This window comes from Salvia splendens, chromosome 6 (assembly GCF_004379255.2).
Source record: "Salvia splendens isolate huo1 chromosome 6, SspV2, whole genome shotgun sequence".
NCBI classification, from domain to species: domain Eukaryota; kingdom Viridiplantae; phylum Streptophyta; class Magnoliopsida; order Lamiales; family Lamiaceae; genus Salvia; species Salvia splendens.
Window position 1 is genome coordinate 6,028,206 of NC_056037.1, and position 20,883 is coordinate 6,049,088.

The following is a 20,883-nucleotide window of genomic DNA, read 5'->3' on the forward strand; positions in this document are numbered from 1 at the left end:
ATGCCGTAATTTTCGGTACGGTATGATATATTACCGAAAGATTTCGGTAAGGTAAGATAACGGTATAAATTTTCATATACCGCGGTATACCGCCGCATACCGAAAATCAGTATATACCGTAAAATATAAATATAATTATATATAAAATATAGCTTTATATAATTCTTAAATATAAAATCTATTGTAAAATACAAATATAATTATGAACAAAATATATTTAATATATTTTAAATTATAAAATATAAATAATATATTCTAAAAACTCAAACTACCTATTTTAATTGACGTTGAAAGTAAAGTATACCACAAAAGTACGGTATACCGAACTTTGGTACGGTATATCGAAAATAAGGTATGGTATCGGTAGGAAATTCGTCATACCGAAAATAAGGTATACCGAAGTTCGATATACCGAAAATATTGATAAGGTAAAGGTATGATTTTTTCACATACCGGTTTTACAGTATGGTGATTTCGGTAAGGTATACCGTACCTACCTACCCACCCTAATTGGTGTTAGGTTCTCATTAGTATATTTTCATCTATATATCTTCTAAGATAATAAAAAAATTATCTCAAATACTAGTCGTGTATATATAAATAGGGTAAATTTAAAGAAGCAGATGCATTTGAAACGCAATACGATATTTCTAGGGCTTCGATTGGAAAACACCAATTTCTCCACTCCTCTCCTCGAATTCACGCATATTAGCTTAATCGATTGCTCGTCACTTCTTATTAGGTAAAAACCAATTGCTCTATTCATCAATTTTATCTGTGGTTTTATGAGGACTGGTTTCGGATCGAAGTTTCATTATGTCGATAAGAAAACAAGCTGTTTTTTGTATTCATGGAATCTTCTAATGCGTTTCTAGGGTTTCTTCAAAATAAAAGTTGGATTCTTTCGACACGAATATAGTTTTCCTGATAGCGGATAGGAATTAGGCGATTGAGCACATTTTCTAGAGCAGAAATAGGAAATTAGGATATTGGGGCATCGATTTCTCTGTAGGTTTTGGGATGGGAAGGAAATATTATTTCTCATTTAAATCAAGATTTTTGTTGTCTCAGTTTTTTGTGGAAATAAGATAGCCTGTTTTTTTTTATTGAAATAAGATAGACGAGCTTCTTGATATTTGTGGTTGGATTGGTCTTATGTTTTTTTTCAATCTCTGGAGACCATTGATAGTGCTTGATTTATTCAGTATGTCTACTTTTTATGGTCTTGTTTGTAAGAGAATAAGATCATATTCAGCTCATCGTGCGAACTTTACAATTTCTACAGCCTAATTCATTTTTTTTATTGTGCATTTTGTAACATGTGGGAATTCCTTGTAGGTGGTGCTGGAGGCTCTGCTTAATATATTTTCTAAAGCTAGATTCTGTTGCATGTATCTCACTCTGTTAATTTAGATGGAGCATGTTCCCCACTCTATGGACTTTCCAGTACCTGTAGTGCAAATGGGAGTGGTACCAAACATGTCAAACTATCACGATCCAAAGCATTTTAATGTGACAATGGGTCAAATGAGTTTTCTGGAGCCAATATCATATGATTCTGAGTTCGATGCTGTTATGTTGGCTAGCAATGATGCTGTACAGTGGCAATCTACATATGGTAGTGTGGAGTCAAGCTCCATCACTATGTCAAACCAACCCAGACTTGATGATGCACCTATACTGGGTAGTATAACTAGGCCAGTGGAAAGGAATGCTGAGATGGGACATGCATTGAACAGTTATGTTTCTCTGCAGATGCAGTTGCCTAGCAAAGGCACAGTAAATCTCAGAGCAGATGATCGGCCCCTTGGGTCTGTGCAATCATCAGAATCCAGAAGGAAAACCGGACCAGTGCAGCACAGTCTAGGTTCTCCAGATTCACAGGCTCACTCCGCATTAAGTAAAAGAAAGGTACACCCTGAGTCTATTGGTAAATCTGGCTCACAACGCGGACGGCCTCCAAAGAAGCAAATTACTAAAATTGATTCAGCAACCAAGTCTCAGCCTGTGTTGTCTGATGCAGTCAGGTCCAAAATGAGGGAGTCTCTGGCTGCTGCACTGGTTTTGGAATCTCAAAACCCAGATAATGCCTCAACTGGCAAGAAAGATAAAACTGAGCATTCTGCTACACATCAGATGCTCGAAGGTTTCCAGTCTCGTGCTGTTAATGAGGGGGTAGATCCTTCTCAAGGATCAGCATTAGATACTACTAGTGATTCTCTGGAGTTATCTTGTGAGAATTCTATGAAAAGAAGCAAGTTTAGTGGTGCACAGAGCTTTCATGAATTCCAGTTTAATTCCAGTTTGCCTGATGGCAACATTCAATTCAGTGACAATATTTTTATTAAAGATGATCTTTTGCAAGGAAATGGGCTTTCTTGGGAAATTCATGCTGATGCACAGATGGAGGAGGGGAAAGTGGATCAGAATGAGGATAAGCCCAAATCTGCGAAAGAGGAAGCTGACTTCTATGATAATGGAAACGAGGTAGCAATTTTGACACCAGAGAACTTGGCTATTAAAATTGAAGCTGAACTGTTCAAGCTATTTGACGGCATAAACAAAAAGTACAAAGAGAAGGGTAGATCTCTTTTATTCAACCTCAAAGATCAGAAGAATCCGGAACTGAAAGAAAGAGTTATGTCGGGTAAAATATCTCCTGAAAGACTATGCTCAATGACAGCGGAAGAGCTTGCTTCCAAGGAATTATCAGAGTGGCGTATAGCCAAAGCCGAAGAATTGGCTCAAATGGTAGTTTTACCTGATACTGAAGTTAATATGAGGCGCTTGGTCAAGAAAACTCACAAGGGTGAGTATCAAGTAGAATATGAGCACGATGATGATGATGGCATTGCTGATGAGGTTTCTAGAGGCAGTTCTGTGAACATACAAAGTTTACTGAAAAAGGAGACTGGAAATTACTCTCCGAGTCCAAGTTGTACGGATGAAGACAATGTTGCTGGTCAAGAAAAAAATGCAGAATGCCAGGAATTTTCTGGTAGCCTGGTTATTCCCACTGATGGAAATGATTTAATGCAAGGAATGATGGTGGATGATATCAAGGATGCGGCATCTCTACCTCCTGTTATCTCACTGGATGAGTTTATGGAATCCCTTAATTCCGTACCTCCTTTTGATAATTTTTCAGAAGATGCAGCTCAGAAAATCTCAGTAGCTCATGAGGTGAGCCAGAAAGTGGTTAGCAACACTCAGACTTCTGGTAGAGCTTCAATCTCTCCTAGGGATGCCCAGGCTTCTTCTCGTAGAGCTTCAATCTCTCCTGGAGATGCTCCCTCAAGAAGGGCTGACGTTAGCAAGAAATATCAATCTCTGTTGAATCAAGTTCCTAGCAGTGCATTGGAGGTTGCATCTATTTGGGAGGGTATTCTTCAGTTGAATGTATCATCCTTTGTCACTGTTCGTGGTCTATTTCAGAGGTTTGTGCCCTGCACCTGGCATGCATAATACTACGTTTTTCTCCATATATATGTGTGTGTGACAGCTATTCTGCTGTTATTTGGTCGACATACCATAACACCATACCACTGATCTTTTAGCTCTGAGATGTATCAAAATTTATATATGCTGAATAATGTCAATTTTGTCAACAGTGGTGAAAAGACGTCCGCAAAGGAGTGGTCCCCCTCTCTTGAGATCAAGGGCAGAGTCCGTCTCGATGCTTTTGAGAAATTCCTTCAGGAGCTCCCCAAGTCTCGAACTCGTGCACTCATGGTACATCAAGGCTGCCTCCCTTTCTCTGCATCTGAATTCTTCAGCCTGTACAGGCCATTGCCTTTTGGTTCTCTGCAACTAAGGCATAATAGCCTCCTATTTTCTGTGTTTGATACAATTAAATGTAGCATAGTGTTTGTTTCCATGTACAATAGAACCATACATATTTCTAGCAACAAGATTAAGTTCACAGCATATTTTTCGCTTCAGCAGATGCCTACAGCTGTTAATTTACATAAAACAAGAATAATACCTAAGTTGCCACAGACGCTAGGCAGCAAGTGACTGTCTTAATGGCATTTGTCTTGAAGTTCAACTGTACCAAAGCCTTGCTAGACATAAACTTCCTAGGTTTTATTGAACTCTACAAGTTTCTGAGTGATTGAAGAATCCAGATTTCACTCTCTTGCTTTTATGAGGGAATTGTTACGTCACTCTTTGATGTTATGATTAGACGTTAGATTGTAGACAAGCGGATTTCATACTAATCGTTATTGTGGGCTCGATGATTTCTAACTAGGCTTGGTTTATAGTTTATAATTGTTGTGCATACATATCAGAAGAGATATTGGTATGTAGTTTTGCAGCTAATAAAAATAGAATCTCTCTCTATCCACAGATAATCCAGTTCGTGTTGAAGGACAAATCATCTGAGAGTCAGCAGTCCACTATTTCTGAGGTAAATTTTTATTAATCCTTTTTAATAGCTTTATAACTCAATCCGCTTTCCAGTCATGTCATTTTAAACATGAGACGTGACATATCTTGTTCCACGCAGGCTATTAATTCGTACGCCTCGGACGAAAGGCTAGGATTCGCGGAGCCAGCAGCTGGAGTCGAGCTCTACCTATGCCCCCCTACTCCAAGAATTGCAGAACTGCTAAAGAAGCACCTGCCCAAGGAAGGTCGTGAGAGTGATAATTCTGTGGGAAATGAACTGATGGGTGTAGTTGTATGGAGAAGAGCTCATTTAAGTGTATCTCCTAATGCATCTTCGTATCACAAACACCCCTCCAAAAAGCAACCATTTTCTTCTTCTAATAGGCTACAACATTCATCAAATGTTAATGTTAATATCCCCGCGCATCGGGCTTTGGCTCATGTGTCCAAAAACACGTTGCATCTGAAGTCTGAACCAGAGGATGATGATGACATTCCTCCCGGGTTTGGGCCCACAAGAGACGAGGATGATTTGCCTGAGTTCAATTTCTCTGGTGATTTCAACTCGTCCGCAGCTAGGTTATCATCGCGAGAAATGCATAGTTATGATGATAAAATGACGACGACTCCGGTCGATCGTGTGAGAGAGCTTATTAAAAAATATGGACAAAGTAGTGACAGTGCCGTTACTATGAATCGAGCGGAGAGTAGAGGTCTTAGCGTAAAGTCGTGGGAGGACGACGATGATATTCCAGAGTGGTGGCCGGAGGGCCCGACTTGCCTCCCCACTCACCCAATGGGTTCGGATTTAGTGTACCAGCAGCCATTGGGTGGGCTTGTGCAGCCAGCTCGATGGCCGCGGCCTCGCCAGCACATGCATGATGCGAGATGGAAGCAACAATAGTTTGTAATTTGTTGATGCGTTAAGTTTTTGGAGAAAGGAGTATTTTGGCCTTGCTCTTGAGGAAATAAAACAAGTAGTAATAATTTTCTCTCGGTTTGAAGGAGTTTCATTTCACTTCATGGATATTGTAATCAATTTATCTCCTAATGTTTTTTCACTATACATTATATTTTATGTGCTCATTTTGAAGTTCAAGGCTTTCATATCAACATGAATTATTTTTTAATCTTGTATTCTTTAGCTTAACATCAACTGAAATCAAGTATGGAAAATACTAAATTGCACTGTGACATCCAAGCATGCATGTTGTATGCCCTCTCCCTCCACCACATGCTAACCGGGGCTCACAATGCAGGGTTATCGATACAGACGAAGTCGGACCATCTACCATTGTTAGCACCATGGTCCTCACTCCAACAGCCTCAACTAGTGTAATACATTGGCTCATCATCATCATCAAGGCATTGGTGTCGTGGCTGAAGAGGTCGTGAGGCACTGAGGCTTCTCGTCGATCTGCAGGAAGCTGGCTCATCTGCTGATTCCCATCGTCTGGAAATGTTATCTATGTCGTTCCCTTCCTTCAGCCTGGCTTCACCTCTGTAGTCAATATATCTGATTCAGTCCTCATGCGCATAAACACAATAAAACACAGTTGAAAGAAATCAAACACAAAAGTCCAAGAATTGATCAAGAACTGTTGCATTAGGCCAAGCTGATCAAAACTATTGCATTAGACCAAGAAATGATTAAAATCTTGATGCATTAGGCCAAGAAATTACCCAAAACTGATGCATTAGACTGAGTAGTGACTCAAAACTATTGTAATCGAACAAGAAATAGTTAAAAATTACATTAGGATAAAAATAAAATTGATAAACTGTTGCATTATATGAAGAAAATTATAAAAGCAGTTTCACTAAGAAATTATCCAAAACTGTTGCATAGATCAATAAATGATCTAAAACAGCTGCATTATGCAAGAAATAATAAAACTAGTTGCCTTAGATCAAGAAATGACAAACCGTTGCAATAGGTCAAGAAATGATTCAAAACTAGTTGCATTAGATCAAGAAATGGTTCAAAAAGCGTTGCATTAGGCCTCGAAATTATCAAAAAAGTGTTCGTTAGGCTGAGAAAGGATCAAAACAGATGCATTTGGCCAAGTAAAGAAGAATGGAAGCACTAACGAGGTAAAATGTATACCAACAACTTACAACCTGGGTGTAGAGCTCATCAAGGTCACAAGGCAGCATACTCTTCGCAGGTGGTTTTCTTGACCCCATCTCTATACCTAAAGACCAAAGAACTCTGCAAATATGACCTCTGCATTTCGAGGGTTGAACTTTGAAACTGTCGTCTTATATGTGATCAGAGTAGCCCTAAATCTAGCTTTCATCAAATAAACTTATTTCCCATTTTATTTCTTGCACATTATGATAAGTATATATGAGGGAAGATGCAACTTTTTGGGTTGGAACTGAGAGATTGATATTTATATGTTGGAGAGAGTGACTTCGTACGCTTGAGAGATTTGCGCGAACATGGCCTTGGCTTCGGCTTTGTCGTTGGGTTCTTGTCTGTGCCATCTCATTGCCAGTTTTCTGTAGGCCTTGTTCTTTTTGTAAACTTCAAGAAAATCTTCAAGGGTTCAACGCATTTACAGACAAGAAAACTTGAAAATTCTGGATTATGAATTGGAATCCCCCTCTGTTTTCTTGAGGGGCTGATGTGCTTGGTTAGATATTATGGTTGTAACACATATGTCTAACCGATCAAAATGGGATAAACTGAAAAAAATAATATAATACTAATAGTAATAAACAAATCGTTTGCTTTCCGCCGCAGGGAGGTCATATTCGCCATTAAGTGCGCACGATTCAGCAATTTCACTCCATTATTATATTTTTCACGAAAGCAATTTTCATCATAGTAGTAAACAAAATAAAAATTAATCATATATTGCTAATTTTTGTTGTCATTAATTTATTTATTATTAGTAGGATTTATAAAAAATCGATGAAGGGGTGGTGTCCTCGTAAGAAACAGAATCTGATTGAACAATCAATGATGCTATGATACAGTTTGCGTTCAATTTGTACAAAGAAGACGCATGCACACCAAAGAAGAAAAAATGGATTTTATCGATTCAGAAATTCATAGCGACATTCCAGAATATAAAAAAAAAGAAACAAATCCCACAAAATTGCTAAATTCCAAATTTGTATGAAGATTAGCTTTTAGCAGGAAGGTCGGACAAGGCAGATGTTGAAGCTCCACCTGTTGCATTCTTTGCTCCCTGTGGTGCTTTGACAGGCGCAGAATCGGGCACATCGCCGATGTCCAGTGTATCGGGAAGCTTATCTGTTGAATCATCATGCTGGACCTGTAAAACAACATCAGGATAAACTAAAACTTGTAAGATAAAACATAATTTTCAAATCCACTGACTTACTATCAATGGAGCTAAACATCATCGAAAGTAGACCTAGTAAGAATAAAAATCATAACGAATTAAAAGTAGGGTTAACTTCACATAATGTGGAGATTATCGGTTGAAATTGTTTCATACGTACAAATCTTCACTAATTCCGAGCAAACTAGACATAATATATCAGTCTAATTGTACCACAAATTGACAAGAAAAGGGTATGCAATAATACCTCAAGTTGGTTTAGCATGTCGACTGCAGAATCCAAATCACATCTGTTGGCTTGATAGACATCAGAAAGAGACTCATCTGATATTCCAGGAAAGATCATTTGCAGGTAAGCCAGGTCCATGTCAGAGTCTACATCAAAGCTTTGCTTTTCTGGGTACTGTGACGTCGAAGCAAAAAACTCACTACTGCGATTATCTTTCCATTTAGGATATTCAGCAGTTTGGGGAGCACCAGGACTCTGGGAATGACTTTGATAAACATTTGGATGCTGACCTCGTGGAAACAGATTTACAGGATGATATCCAAATTTTTGACCAGCCTCATTTCCACTGTTAAATTCTTGAGGTGAACCAAACTCTTTGGTTAGATCAGCAGGGCCTCTTTTAAAGAGTGGCACATAGGCTGCTGCATAAGGATTTAAAGAAGATCCTGTCTTCATTGCTGCAACATTGGGAATCGTGAGAACAATGAAACCACTCTAGCATCGCCATAGAACAAAATTTTCATTTGAGGAACACGGTGAAGAAAAACATGTAGCAGCAAGTGTATCTAAAAGTAAACATAACAAATAAGATATGATCGTCACCATACAAACTATTTTTACACCATGATAAGTTTTTCAAGGTTAAGCAAATTCGTAAGGAGCATCATGTGAACATATATTCAAGAAAAGGAGTTCTATAATACCAACTCTAACCAAGTTCGGATCTACAAGACTACATCCAACAGGCATGAGATGTGATCTCCATCATGTCATATTGCTTAATCCTGCACATACTGAAGATTTTACAGAAATATGTTTGAATAGTTGGTTTATTTGTCAATTTATTCCTTCAAATCAAATACATCTTAAATACTTGATTGTTTTTATAATCATCAGTTGCTTGGAGACAGTTCCCTAAAAGCTAAATAACAAGTCCCATAGAATTCAGTAACAAAACAAAACAGTATTGACTGACTTCTAAGTCTATTTCTCACTCTTTGTGCACAAACCAAGACAAAGGAAGAGAGTGGCTGCATAAACAGAAGTACAAAGAATCGTTCTTATTTGATATCACCTTACAGCTCACTTACCAAAATAGTAGTACAAAACAAGAAAATTACATTTGCACGAAAGTATATTGTAGTAAAAGCAAAAGTGAAATTGCTTCAATAATAGTATTAATAATTTAGCCTTAAACAGCTTCATAATATATATTCAACAAGTGACTTTAAAAACCAATACATATAAAGAATTTAAGCAGATGCATACGCAAAACAAACGAAGAGCTGATTCCGCTACTCATTAAATTTTCATTTCTTTTCCTTTAAATCTTTACCATGAATCTCTATTACTGTAAACGCGAGCACTTAATACCAGCATCGCTTCTCAACCGAAAACTAGCAAAGACAGGCAATTAAACAGAAACAGAATTTCAGAAAATCAACAAAAATTAATGCAAATCCATTCCATCCAATCACGTCGACGATGCAACAAAGCAAGATTCAGGCAAGAAACTGCATGATCATACGGTTAAAACAAATCGAGATTAATTAGATAAGGAAACAGAGGAATCGCGATTTACAGTCTGAAACAATAAGTGCAGTATACGACTACGAGATCGCATGCGATGAATACAGATTGAAAGATTTCTCACCTTAGGTTGAGAGCGCGGAGAACGAACTGCAGTTGAAAGCTGAAACCCTAGGATTCGTGATCACCTGAAATTGAATCGGAAAATCGAAAATAATAGAATCAAATTGGGGAAGAATTTGCGAATTTTGGAATCATAGCGAAAGATCGGAAAAATGGACACCGAAAAATGGACGGTTTAATTTAATATGTATAGAATTGTTAACTCATTTATTTCATCATCATCGACACAGTTGTTTATTTAGTAGCCTTTAATACATTAAAGTTGCAAAGAGATCATAAATTGGTGGAAATTTGTAGTGCTAGTATTACAGTATAATTAATTTACTGTTGTAGTTAGGCCTGTCAAAAAGGATATCGGGTATCCTGAAAAAGTCGGGTAATTGGATACCTGAAACCCGATTTTTCGGGTTTCAAATCGGGTATTGAGAATTTTGGATTTTCGGGTATCAAATAACCCGATACCTGATCGGGTATATACCCGATTTATCTGATTTTTTTAAAAACTAATAAATAGTGTGTTAATTCTAATTTGCATATTCTTACTTATTTACAAACACAAATATGAAATAACCTAACGTCCGCTTTATATTAGTAATTTCTAATTGCTAATATATTAGTTCTAATTTTGAAAGTTTAAAGTACTAAATATTAAGGTTAATGGTAGTTATGAGTTACAGACTTACAGCATACACGACTCCCTCCCCTCTCCTACTCTCCTAGGGTGTCCACTATAAGGCGGACACGCCCAATAGCCCCGCCCCAGTTTTTGTCCATAGCCCCAATTTTGTTGTCCATAGCCCCAAAATTCTATTTCCGCCACTATAATGGACAACTCCAATAGCCCCAAAATTCTATTTCCGCCACTATAATGGACAACTCCAATAGCCCCCAAATTTTATAATCAATTTTCATTTTTAAATATTTTTTTGTTTCAATCAAGTGTAATTTAAATAATCGCAGTATAAATAACTAGAATACGAGGTAATTAGGCCCGAATATTCGTTGTATTGCAAACCGGTAAAATTATACAACGAATAATTAAAATAAAATACAACTACAATTATAAACAAGGCCTAAAAAGGAGACATGAATTCCAGAATTGTAAACAACAACAATTATAAACCCTGGAAAATCTTGGGTAGCCACTGAATTATTTTTTCCAAAAAAACCATCTAAATCCTAATTTGGCGCTATGCTTAGGTTTTCGACAAGAAATAGAGATGAAAGTCAAATAAATTTATGAAACACAAAAAATCCATCAGATTTCCAAAAGAAGTAGATTCATGACATGTACTAGAATGTTACAAACTGCTCTGGGAAAAGGAAACAGTGTCAAATAAAAACCGAGTTCAATAACCAAAATCATCATCTGGGGTCATGTAAATGTCATCAAAGTTCATCGATCATGAAACGAGAGGACTCAGGGTGGAGGAGCTCCAAGTTTATTCGCGAGCAATAAAATCACATCTCCATCTCTATGTAGATTCAATAATCTATATATCTTACCGGATTGGTTGCTGGTTGTAATGGTTCTTCTCTTTCTTCTTGGCAGCAGCAAGTCTTTTACTCCTAGCGGCAGCTTCAACAGCAGCAGCTCTTGCAGCAGAGTCCACCTCTTTATTTGATTTCTTTTTCTTGGAAGACGCCAACCTCTTGAGCCTCTCTTTCACGTCTACGGCCGAGGCGTCTTCTTCCACTTGTTCAGTTCCAGCAGTCTCCTCTTGTCCATTAGGAACATCCGAGCTGTTGGACTGATCCTGAGGATCCTTGCCCTCTTTGGAAGCCTTTTCCTTCTTTTTCTTCTTCTTTGCACTTTTCGACTCAGCAGGGGGGTTATCCTTCTTATCAGCAGTCCCATTTGATTGTCCATCCTTCTGCTCTTTCGCAATATCTGCAGAATAAAAGCCTGATTTTTATCTCCGCCCAAGAAAGTTCCACAAATGCAACAATAGCACAACAGATCAAAGAGCTTTCTTATAGGACTGTCTGGAATTATAACACAGCAATATTTATTAGGGGAGAATGTTACCAGATGATGCCTCATCTTCAGCTTTCTCTGTGGGGTTCACACCAAAATCAGCTAAAATTGCCTCGAGCTCAGCAAGCTCCTTTTTCCTTCTCTCCTTCTTGGAAAGCTGTCTTTCTGTCTCTTTAGGTGCTGATGAAGCTTCTGCCGGCTGCACAGCCACTGGCTCAGGCTGTTCTTCAACCTCTGGTTCCTGGCCATGCCCATCTTCCATATCATCATCACCTTCATCAAGAAGTTCATCCTCACTTTCACTTTCCTGCAGTTACGACGAATTAGCTATTATGTGTGAAAAATGCAATTCACACATGTCAATGCACGGCACATAATTGTGCTAATTAACAGACAGCAAAGAATCTTCCAATATTTGTATTCTCAGATGTACACTTAAACATGTAGCATTTACCATAGACCCCCTACTGGTCAGAGGCAGAAAAAGATATTGTACATGAGGTACTGAGGGAGAGAAACAGGGATGTAAGAGTCGCTGAAACAGGCTCAATCAAATACTTGGTAGAGTAGTAGATGAAAGGAGGATATAAGAACAGCCTGAAGAAGGCATTACTAATCAAGAGAAGATTCAAGAGATTGCAATGTAGGTCGAAAATTATAGGTGTAGCTTCAATTAACAAGCACAGTTGCTCATGTTCAATTTCACTCTTGTAAGTTGTAACAATACATGTAGCACTGCACTTTCTCTGACAATCATCACAATCCCCGGATCCACGAATAAAAGTAAAAACATTACATCAGTTAGAGGAATATATACCTATAATAATTGAACACCATAACTAACTCAAACAGTTAGTGGACGTAACGTTGCAGCCCATTCTAGAAGTTTAATAAAGCTCACATGACAAAAAAATTGAACAATAGGAGCCATGAACTTCTATATTTTAATCAGACATTTCTTTTTGGAGAACGAAACCACAATTAGCAAAAAAAACAAGTTATTGGTTTTGCAGTAAAGCCATCATGGCAGCAGATCAGTCAAGACAAAAATCAAATTTCCAGCTGTAACAGCATTAAAAGCCTTTACAGAAAAAAGGAATGTCTGTAAATAATACATACATGTTGAAGCTCTATTGATGTCAATCATGCAAACAAATAATAACATGGCACATTACCAGCCCAACTATGGTAGCTCTGAGCTACATTTCAACAATTCTTTTTATATCCAATTCAATCAAACAATATATGACAGAGGAAGGAATACATCAAAGTATCGCTTGCAGATAAATCTGTTGCACATAAATAACGTGAAAAGGGAAAACAACTTAATTAGCTACACTTTCAACAAGGCATACCGACTTTTCAAGTCAACGAAAAGCTTACATTTATGATGGATTGTATACGATGCAAATCATGACGTAAAAGCAACATGTTAGACCTTCATGACAAATAGCTAGTATAAATAAAGGCACACGTGAATAAACACTTCCATCCCCAACGGATCCCCAAAGATTTAGGAATGATTAATTCACTATCATCATACATGCTCAAATTAATCAGACTCAGAAGCATGTACAAATAGGCAACTTTGAAAATAACACACAAATGTGTAATAGTACACCATAGTCTTCACTATTTATACCTCCACAACATCAGGTTTATGAGTCTCTTCAGGTGCATTCAGAGCTGAACCACCCCACATCGCCTGGGGAGGAGCAGTAGTGGCATAGTAGTCATCATCATCCTCATCGTCAACATCTGCCCAAGACTTCACTGTCAAAGGTGCCGGCGCCCAGAACACCTGCTTCTCTGCCACAGTATTTTGTCCCCCCGCAGCTTTCGACGTGCCCTTGCCCCCCTTAGAGGACCCCTTTTCTTTGTCAGACTTCTTCTTCTTCCTCAAAGTATCCAGAGCCGCAAAAACATTGGTGTTGCTCACAGTAAAAGACGACTCATCCCTTCTATTCCCGCCTCCAACCATTTCCAATCCCACGAATTGTCAAAAGCCCTGGTGAAACACAGAAATTTTTTCGAAATTGATCCAAACCCGGAGCTTGGATACAGCAATGGCCGATGATTCCAAGGACTCCTAGAGTTTCAGAAGGTACAAAAACACAAGCAAAACACAATCAGAACAGAGTAGATTCACACACACAAAATAAATCAATTAGACGAACTCCAAATTATTTCGCGAAACTTAGATGACGTATAATTAGATTTCAGATTTCGAAAGACCTTCTATCGATATTCAACTTCCTTTATTCACAGCTTCCAAAAATGCGATTCCGAAAAGCTAAGGCTCAGAGAGAATTAGGGTTCCAAATTGACAACAACAAAAAAATCAAAATGAGAGAGGTATACTAGGGTTCCGATGTGTGAGAACGATATCCGTATCTATATCCGTTCGCTGTGTGTGTATAGGTGTTGCATATAAACACAGTGACGCCTGTGGGGCGAGAGAGAGAGAGAGAGGGTTTCGGAATTGGAGACGGAGGTGTGGTTGAGATAACGTGAGAGGAAGCCACGCGCTTTTATACTTGTGCTCTGTGTATGAAACCGGTCCTTGTAGTTTTGATTATTTCCAAATTTTGCCCACTTAATTTACCTTTATCTCCCCAAATATTGTAGTAGTAAATCCGTAGTGATCTTACTTATACGTATACTAGTAGAGTAGTAGTAGGAGTTATTTGTCACATATATTGCCCATTACTGTATTATTTTTCACAACAGATGAGATACTTTATTTTGCATATCTTACAAAATCAAATCATGATATAGTTGCTACTTTAAAAATAAGTTGTTTCCAAAATAAATTTAGTTTCTTAAAGTACATTTTTAGTTTGCTTTTTTTTTAGAATTTTAGTTTGTTACGATGGTTTTTAAAAGCTATTAGCCATTAGGTAAGAGAGGCAAAACGTAATCAATGTTAAAGAAATAATTATCTTATCATTATTACAACTATCCCAACTTTCATAAACGTAGTAATACTAATAAATGTGCAGCTTTTGTTAGAAATAATAGCATAAATTTACCACTTTTGCTCTGGGTGGTATTATGGCTTATAAGTAGCATTTTTTCTCTCTGCAAATTTCCAAAATATTACGGTGAAAAAAATAGCATTTTGACATTGTATATACCCATTACATTTTTATTATACTCTATTATTTTTTTTATTGTTCTTCATCATTCAGTTTGATAGTTAGACTATTTATCCTATTTCAGTTGACTTCTAATATGTAACTTTAAATCTAATAAATTTATGAATTTGACCAATTTGTAGCTAGTAGTATTAAATTAAATGGCTACACACTATCGATATTTTAGATTATTGGCTGGATTACAAAGTATACATCTCATACATGAACCGTGAATTGGACGGATCTGTGTACAAAGAAAGTTAAATTGTAGTAATAAATAAATTTAAGAAAAAGAACAAGGAGTCAGGATGGCCGAGTGGTCTAAGGCGCCAGACTCAAGTTCTGGTCCTCTAACGAGGGCGTGGGTTCAAATCCCACTTCTGACATTTATGTTTTTTATTTTATACGTACATTTACTTTGAGCAAAAGCAATTTATAGAGATAATACATGTTCTATACTTACATATCACCATTATCTATGATAGTTCATACTACTATTTATTTAGCAAAGAAGAAGATCAATATATATGGCTTTGGCTTTACGAGGTCATCTTCTCTCAGCTCAGCCTGTCTCTCCTTCTCGAGCTTTTCAAAGCTCATCTCGACGTTTCTGCAAAACATCATTCATCAAAAAAGTCATAAATAGCAGAGACCTATAGGTTTATATCATCACCAAGGTGAAGTGACTCACTTTGTCTCTCAACTGATGCTTCCTTTCTACTATTTCGGATGCATTGACAGCCTCTCATTCAGCTGAACACAAAACACGACTCACAAGAAACGAGAAGATTTTATCTTGCAAAGTTCAATAAAGGCACACACACATACAAGCACCTTTTAGATCTGGCTCTCTTTCAACCTTTGTTTTGTTTAACCTGTTAACTATCTCATTCATTCGTTTCTCCACTTTCATGGTTCCGACCTGAGCAAGAAAAAGGAAACAAATCAAGTTCTAACTACCATGTTCGCATCAAAGGATTAATGAAATGCATGTAAAAAAAACGACACTCGTCCACAGTCTCGGTTTTCTATTTCAATTCGTCTGCAAATAAGAGTCCTGACATTACGGAGAATTCGAACTCAAACTCACCTACATCATAATAAGCATATTCTGTTTTTATTGATAAATGAATTAAAATTTGAAAAGACCATGCCACGGTGCGCTTGAACCTTAGATCTTTGGTCGGGCATTAATCACTCTACCACCGCTTAACCAACGCACACACATAATGATAAGCATAGTGATTTAAAACGCATACTAAATTGATTTTATTAAAATGAGTTCATTTTTTAGAGTCCATATGAAAGCCCACACGGGAACAAGGCCCAAAATAGACCCAAAACTACAAACTAAGCCCATTAATTCCTATTACCTCTCTTTGGTTAGGGCAAAACTGACCCCCGAAAAAAACTCTTTCTATCACACCGGAGAAGCATATTTGAGCTCCGAGCCGGAAGATTTTCACCACCGCCACCATGACCGGCGCTGCGCCATACGACTCTGATCAACCACACGGCGACTCCGCCTCCGGCTACGACCCGAACTACGTGCCGGACTCCGTGAAGTCATTTGTGGTGCACATGTACCGCCAAATACGGGAGAAGAACGTCTACGAGATCCACCAAATGTACGAGACATCGTTCCAGAGCATTAGCGATAGGTTCTTCAAGGACGCCCCGTGGCCTTCCGTCGACGCCGTCGCCACCTACGTCGACAATGACCACGTCTTCTGCCTGCTCTATCGCGAGATGTGGTTCCGCCACCTCTACGCGCGCCTCTCGCCGACGCTTAAGCAGCGGATTGATTCGTGGGATAATTATTGCAATCTCTTCCAGGTTTGGGCTAATTTTATGGAATTCAGTGTTTTTTCTGCTTGTCTCAACAGTGGTTAAGCTGAAACATCAGTGTATCCAAAAAATTTCGTATTTATATTCCTCTAATTAATGTGGAATGTGAATGGTAGTAGAAAATTGATCCAAAATGTTTGCAACAAGAGTGATTCGGTGTTTCTATTGAGTGAGCGACAACATATAAACTGAAGCAATGTGGAGTATGTTTTTTTTATGATGAAATATTGTGAGGATGATGGGTTTTTGGGCGTGTAAGACACGTGTTGTCTATAGCAGTATTGTTGGACTTTTATTTTGTGCTTGAAGGTGGCTCAATATACGACGATTATTGGCCCAATATACGTATCAAATTGCATTCCATTTAGCAAACTTCAACGGTCGTTGGCTATAATGATGCTTGTTTGTGATAAATGAAATGAATGAACTAGGGTGGTTCCTGTTATTCACTTTTATCAGATAGAGTGATTTTCAGTTACAACGGACCTCAAGATGGTACTAAATAGTAGTAGTACTTATTTTTTTTTCCATATTTTGTATGATTTTTTTTGGTGGGAATCCATGCTGATTGTATAATTATTCTTAATTTCGACGTGGTGGAGAAAATGTAAGTTAATAGTAATAGTTTAGATGGACTTTGCTTGTTGTGATGAATGATTTTGCGTGCTGAATCTGAAATTTTGATAGGTTGTATTGCATGGAGTGGTGAATATGCAACTGCCAAATCAGTGGTTGTGGGACATGGTTGATGAATTTGTGTACCAGTTCCAGTCATTCTGTCAGTATCGTGCCAAGATGAAGAACAAAACTGAGCAGGAGATTGCACTTTTGCGCCAGTATGATCAGGTTTGTCAGTGAGAAATTGATGAGTAATTTTATATAGATAGTTGTGTGCGTATGTGCTTCTTTTAGAGTAATATTCTTATAACAGAGTTCTCTAATTTATGTTATCTATGATTTTCATTGCTTGTGTGAAGTCATGTATAGAGAGAAAGAACTTTTCATATTAGAATAGTGGAAGGGAAATAATATGGAGGCCTCATGGGGAAACCAACTTACTATTGAGTTTCTCATGCTGTCTTTGGATGGGCTTCTCCTAGCCTTGTGCATTACGTTGTTGAATTTCCTTCGTGCACATTGTATGTCAGGGATAATGAGAAGTCAATATGAAATTTTGCATGATAAATAGGTTTCCATAATACTGCTGAATACTGGTTTGTCAATCTTGCCATCATTGTTATTTTAAGAAAGGACTATTTCTGATTATTATATTTGTTTCTCAGGCGTGGAATGTGTATGGTGTCCTCAATTATTTACAAGCACTTGTGGAGAAGTCTTCGATCATTCAGATTCTGGAACAGGAGAAGGAAGGTCTTGAGCAGTTTACTGCTACAGATGGATATGATTATAGTGGCGGAAGTAATGTGTTGAAGGTCTTGGGGTACTTCAGCATGGTAGGCCTGCTTAGAGTTCACTGTTTATTGGGTGATTATCACACTGGCCTGAAGTGCATACTTCCTATTGACATAAGTCAACAAGGCGTCTATACCAGTGTCATTGGGAGCCACATAACCACAATATATCACTATGGGTTTGCAAATCTCATGCTTCGGAGGTGGGTGTTAACTTCTTTTAACCTAAAGCTCTATGAACCTTTTATCGTAATCTTCGTGTTTCAATACCCTCATTAGTAGGCTTATGTATTGAATTGAATACAGCTTTGTGCTTTCATAATAAGGTTGTTGCTGTGGGCCAAAAAGGAAGTATTTGCATCAGTGTTATCAATCTCGTATGGCAGCTTATGGCGGTTCGCCTAAAAACCGCCACAGGGATATGGCGTATTAGTATGGCGGATATGGCGGTCAATAATTAATTAAATAAAATAATACTTATTATTTATACATAATTCAAAAATTGGAAAATAACAAAAATATAACATCTAAAACTCTTAAAACAATTAATAAAGCATAAAATACAACTCTAACATCCGTGTTTCTTGCATAATGCCCCATTCCTAAATGCAGTACACACACAATGTTGTCAAATGGCGGATCCACCACAGAACGCCATGCCATAGCGCCATGGCGCCGCCATATCTGCTATTTGATAACATTGATTTGCATGAATTAATCTTCAATGGTATTGTTTGTCCACTTTATTCCATCATATCATGCTGTGATAACTGAACATCATTGTAGCATGGTATGATATGTTTCTATGTGCATACAAATAGGCCATGATTGAGTAACATAATGAGACCAACTGATTTTCTTGTTTAGAGAGTTGTTTATGAAGGATGTATTCTAATACATTCTCATAAAAATATGTACAGGTATACGGAGGCAATTCGAGAATTCAATAAAATACTTCTTTACATATTCAAGACTAAGCAGTATCACCAGAAGTCCCCTCAATATGAACAGATATTGAAAAAGAATGAGCAAATGTATGCTTTGCTTGCAGTCACTCTTTCCCTCTGTCCTCAATTGAAGATTGTTGAGGAGACTGTCAACTCTCAGCTGCGGGAGAAGTATGGTGAAAAAATGTTGAGGATGCAGAGATATGATGATGAGGCATTTGCTCTATATGACGAGCTCTTCTCTTATGCATGCCCAAAGTTCATCACTCCATCTGCCTCAAGTTATGAGGAGCCACTTGTAAATTACAACCAGGTGTGAATATATCATCCGAGCGAACTCTAATTAAGTGATTTCAGTTTCTCAATTCTCATGTGCATTAGGCATAGATACCACATGTCTCTGGTTTTGTTTTCTGGATTAAGCTGTCATGCTTATTCTAATTTATTTTCATAATCTCATAGGCTTTTCAAATATGATATTTTCAGGATGCCTATAGACTACAGTTGAAGTTGTTTCTCTATGAAGTAAAGCAGCAGCAACTATTATCAGGCATCCGGACCTTTTTAAATGTATACTCTACAATCTCCATTGCAAAGCTGGCCTCGTACATGGAAGTTGATGAGGATACTTTGAGGTGACGTGTTACATTTAAATCCAAACTTGAGATCCTGCTTTCCTTAATATATCAAAATGATGCTTCCGTAAGCAGTATTTCATCATCTATTCACAGGACAATTTTGATGACATACAAACACAAGATGCATTCGGTTAATTCAGATGGAAAAATTATCTCCAATATGGATACCAATTTCTACATTGATGATGTGAGTTTTTTTTGTATGTTTTCATCTTTTCTTCCCACTGACTCATTTGTAACACGAATGAGGATTCATTTGATCTTCTTATCTCAGGACATGATCCATGTTGTTGAATCCAAAGCACCAAAGAAATACGGTGATTACTTTATGCGCCAAATTGTCAAGGTACGTACAGAAAAGCCAAAAATTCATTTGGAATACTTTCTTTGCACGGCATGCTTACCAAGTATATAAAGTTGATTTGTTCCCTTCAACACTCATCTTGCAGCTTGAAGGGATAATGTCTGATATCGACAGAGTAAAGCTGGAGTAAGAATTGAAGTCTTGCTCTATGATTTTGTCCTTTTCTCGGTTTCTGGAAGGTTCCCTGGGCAAAAGCTCAAAATATTCAGGGTATGAGAGGAACAATGCTGTTTTGTTGCATCATTTTTTATCTTCCGAGATTGTGTGAGTGTTATATATGATTCAATAATTATTATATCTCTAATTTATTCTGACATTTTCTTTGGTTTTAGGAAGAGTTTTCCTGTTTAAATTTCAGATCTTTTTTTATTTTAATAAATAACTTGAATCATAATTATTGTTAGCTGAGAATTATTTCTTTGTTCTAAATTTGCTAATTGCAACATCTATTAGTTGTACAATAGAGAATTAAATCCTAATATAAAGTTAATATTATGTGAATTGACGTATTGCTATGAAACATAACTTCGCTAGTGCTACTTATTTTGTATTCATAAATTCATGATCTATAAAGAAGCAATATTATTACATGGTTAAATAAACAGCTTCAGAATTTGTTTGTTGAGACTTTCTTATCAAAAGCCAACATCAAATATGATCATAAACTATAAAACATTGCTATCATAATAGTAGTAATTTAATGTCTAAACTCTAAACTAACGGAGTATTTTTTTTTCATTTCATTTTGAATATGAATAGCGTATAAGCGTTATCGTTTTCATCGAATAAAATTTTACTAGTTATGTTGTGCAAATACGTAATAAGAAATCTCTTATAATCAGAAATACTAAATAATTAGTTGACATTTGTAAATTTAGGAGTGTGATCACATACAAAAGGGGATAATTAAAAATCCAAAAAATATTAATATAAATAAAAATACCTTCAATTGCTGTATATATATGAAA

The 20,883-nt window shown here is 37.2% G+C and overlaps 4 protein-coding genes and 1 non-coding gene across 6 annotated transcripts; 3 read left to right on the forward strand and 2 right to left on the reverse strand.

The window, feature by feature from the left end:
• Positions 1-605: 605 nt before the first annotated feature.
• Positions 606-5,491, forward strand: LOC121809452. The gene is made up of 5 exons (XM_042210087.1): positions 606-742; positions 1,339-3,437; positions 3,612-3,732; positions 4,352-4,411; positions 4,511-5,491. The coding sequence occupies exons 2-5, from the start codon at positions 1,414-1,416 to the stop codon at positions 5,294-5,296; spliced, it is 2,991 nt and encodes a 996-aa protein (XP_042066021.1). The 5' UTR covers positions 606-742; positions 1,339-1,413; the 3' UTR covers positions 5,297-5,491.
• A 1,835-nt stretch (positions 5,492-7,326) lies between these two features.
• On the reverse strand, positions 7,327-9,835 carry LOC121806280 (polyadenylate-binding protein-interacting protein 6-like). The gene is made up of 3 exons (XM_042206269.1): positions 9,593-9,835; positions 7,957-8,396; positions 7,327-7,679 (listed from the first exon to the last, which is right to left on the reverse strand). The coding sequence occupies exons 2-3, from the start codon at positions 8,392-8,394 to the stop codon at positions 7,527-7,529; spliced, it is 591 nt and encodes a 196-aa protein (XP_042062203.1). The 5' UTR covers positions 8,395-8,396; positions 9,593-9,835; the 3' UTR covers positions 7,327-7,526.
• A 992-nt stretch (positions 9,836-10,827) lies between these two features.
• LOC121808452 (nucleolin-like) lies at positions 10,828-14,069 on the reverse strand. 2 transcript variants are annotated; one of them, XM_042208957.1, is made up of 5 exons: positions 13,931-14,041; positions 13,805-13,862; positions 13,212-13,658; positions 11,621-11,876; positions 10,828-11,482 (listed from the first exon to the last, which is right to left on the reverse strand). In XM_042208957.1, exons 3-5 carry the CDS (start codon positions 13,548-13,550, stop codon positions 11,094-11,096), a joined length of 984 nt encoding a protein of 327 aa, XP_042064891.1. In that variant the 5' UTR covers positions 13,551-13,658; positions 13,805-13,862; positions 13,931-14,041; the 3' UTR covers positions 10,828-11,093. The 2 variants fall into 2 exon arrangements, with proteins under 2 accessions (XP_042064891.1, XP_042064890.1); XM_042208956.1 differs by having other exon boundaries at positions 13,805-14,069.
• Positions 14,070-15,008: 939 nt separating this feature from the next.
• TRNAL-CAA lies at positions 15,009-15,092 on the forward strand. The gene has a single exon. It is a non-coding gene; the product is annotated as a tRNA-Leu (tRNA).
• A 1,002-nt stretch (positions 15,093-16,094) lies between these two features.
• Positions 16,095-20,318, forward strand: LOC121808451 (eukaryotic translation initiation factor 3 subunit L-like). Its single transcript, XM_042208955.1, has 8 exons — positions 16,095-16,542; positions 17,242-17,400; positions 17,838-18,169; positions 18,887-19,226; positions 19,400-19,548; positions 19,645-19,738; positions 19,826-19,897; positions 20,001-20,318. Exons 1-8 carry the CDS (start codon positions 16,183-16,185, stop codon positions 20,043-20,045), a joined length of 1,551 nt encoding a protein of 516 aa, XP_042064889.1. The 5' UTR covers positions 16,095-16,182; the 3' UTR covers positions 20,046-20,318.
• Positions 20,319-20,883: the final 565 nt, after the last annotated feature.

Bases quoted from the DNA above. Each gene is read 5' to 3' on its own strand.
- LOC121809452 (XM_042210087.1), top strand. From the start codon at position 1,414: ATGGAGCATGTTCCCCACTCTATGGACTTTCCAGTACCTGTAGTGCAA. The intron at 3,733-4,351 runs GTACATCAAGGC...CTCTATCCACAG, and splicing joins CTCGAACTCGTGCACTCATG to ATAATCCAGTTCGTGTTGAA. The intron at 4,412-4,510 runs GTAAATTTTTAT...TGTTCCACGCAG, and splicing joins AGCAGTCCACTATTTCTGAG to GCTATTAATTCGTACGCCTC.
- LOC121806280 (XM_042206269.1), bottom strand. From the start codon at position 8,394: ATGAAGACAGGATCTTCTTTAAATCCTTATGCAGCAGCCTATGTGCCA. The intron at 7,680-7,956 runs GTATTATTGCAT...GTTGTTTTACAG, and splicing joins ACATGCTAAACCAACTTGAG to GTCCAGCATGATGATTCAAC.
- LOC121808452 (XM_042208956.1), bottom strand. From the start codon at position 13,550: ATGGTTGGAGGCGGGAATAGAAGGGATGAGTCGTCTTTTACTGTGAGC. The intron at 11,877-13,211 runs GTATAAATAGTG...TCGTAACTGCAG, and splicing joins ATAAACCTGATGTTGTGGAG to GAAAGTGAAAGTGAGGATGA. The intron at 11,483-11,620 runs GTAACATTCTCC...TTTATTCTGCAG, and splicing joins TGAAGATGAGGCATCATCTG to ATATTGCGAAAGAGCAGAAG.
- LOC121808451 (XM_042208955.1), top strand. From the start codon at position 16,183: ATGACCGGCGCTGCGCCATACGACTCTGATCAACCACACGGCGACTCC. The intron at 16,543-17,241 runs GTTTGGGCTAAT...AAATTTTGATAG, and splicing joins ATTATTGCAATCTCTTCCAG to GTTGTATTGCATGGAGTGGT. The intron at 17,401-17,837 runs GTTTGTCAGTGA...TTTGTTTCTCAG, and splicing joins TTTTGCGCCAGTATGATCAG to GCGTGGAATGTGTATGGTGT.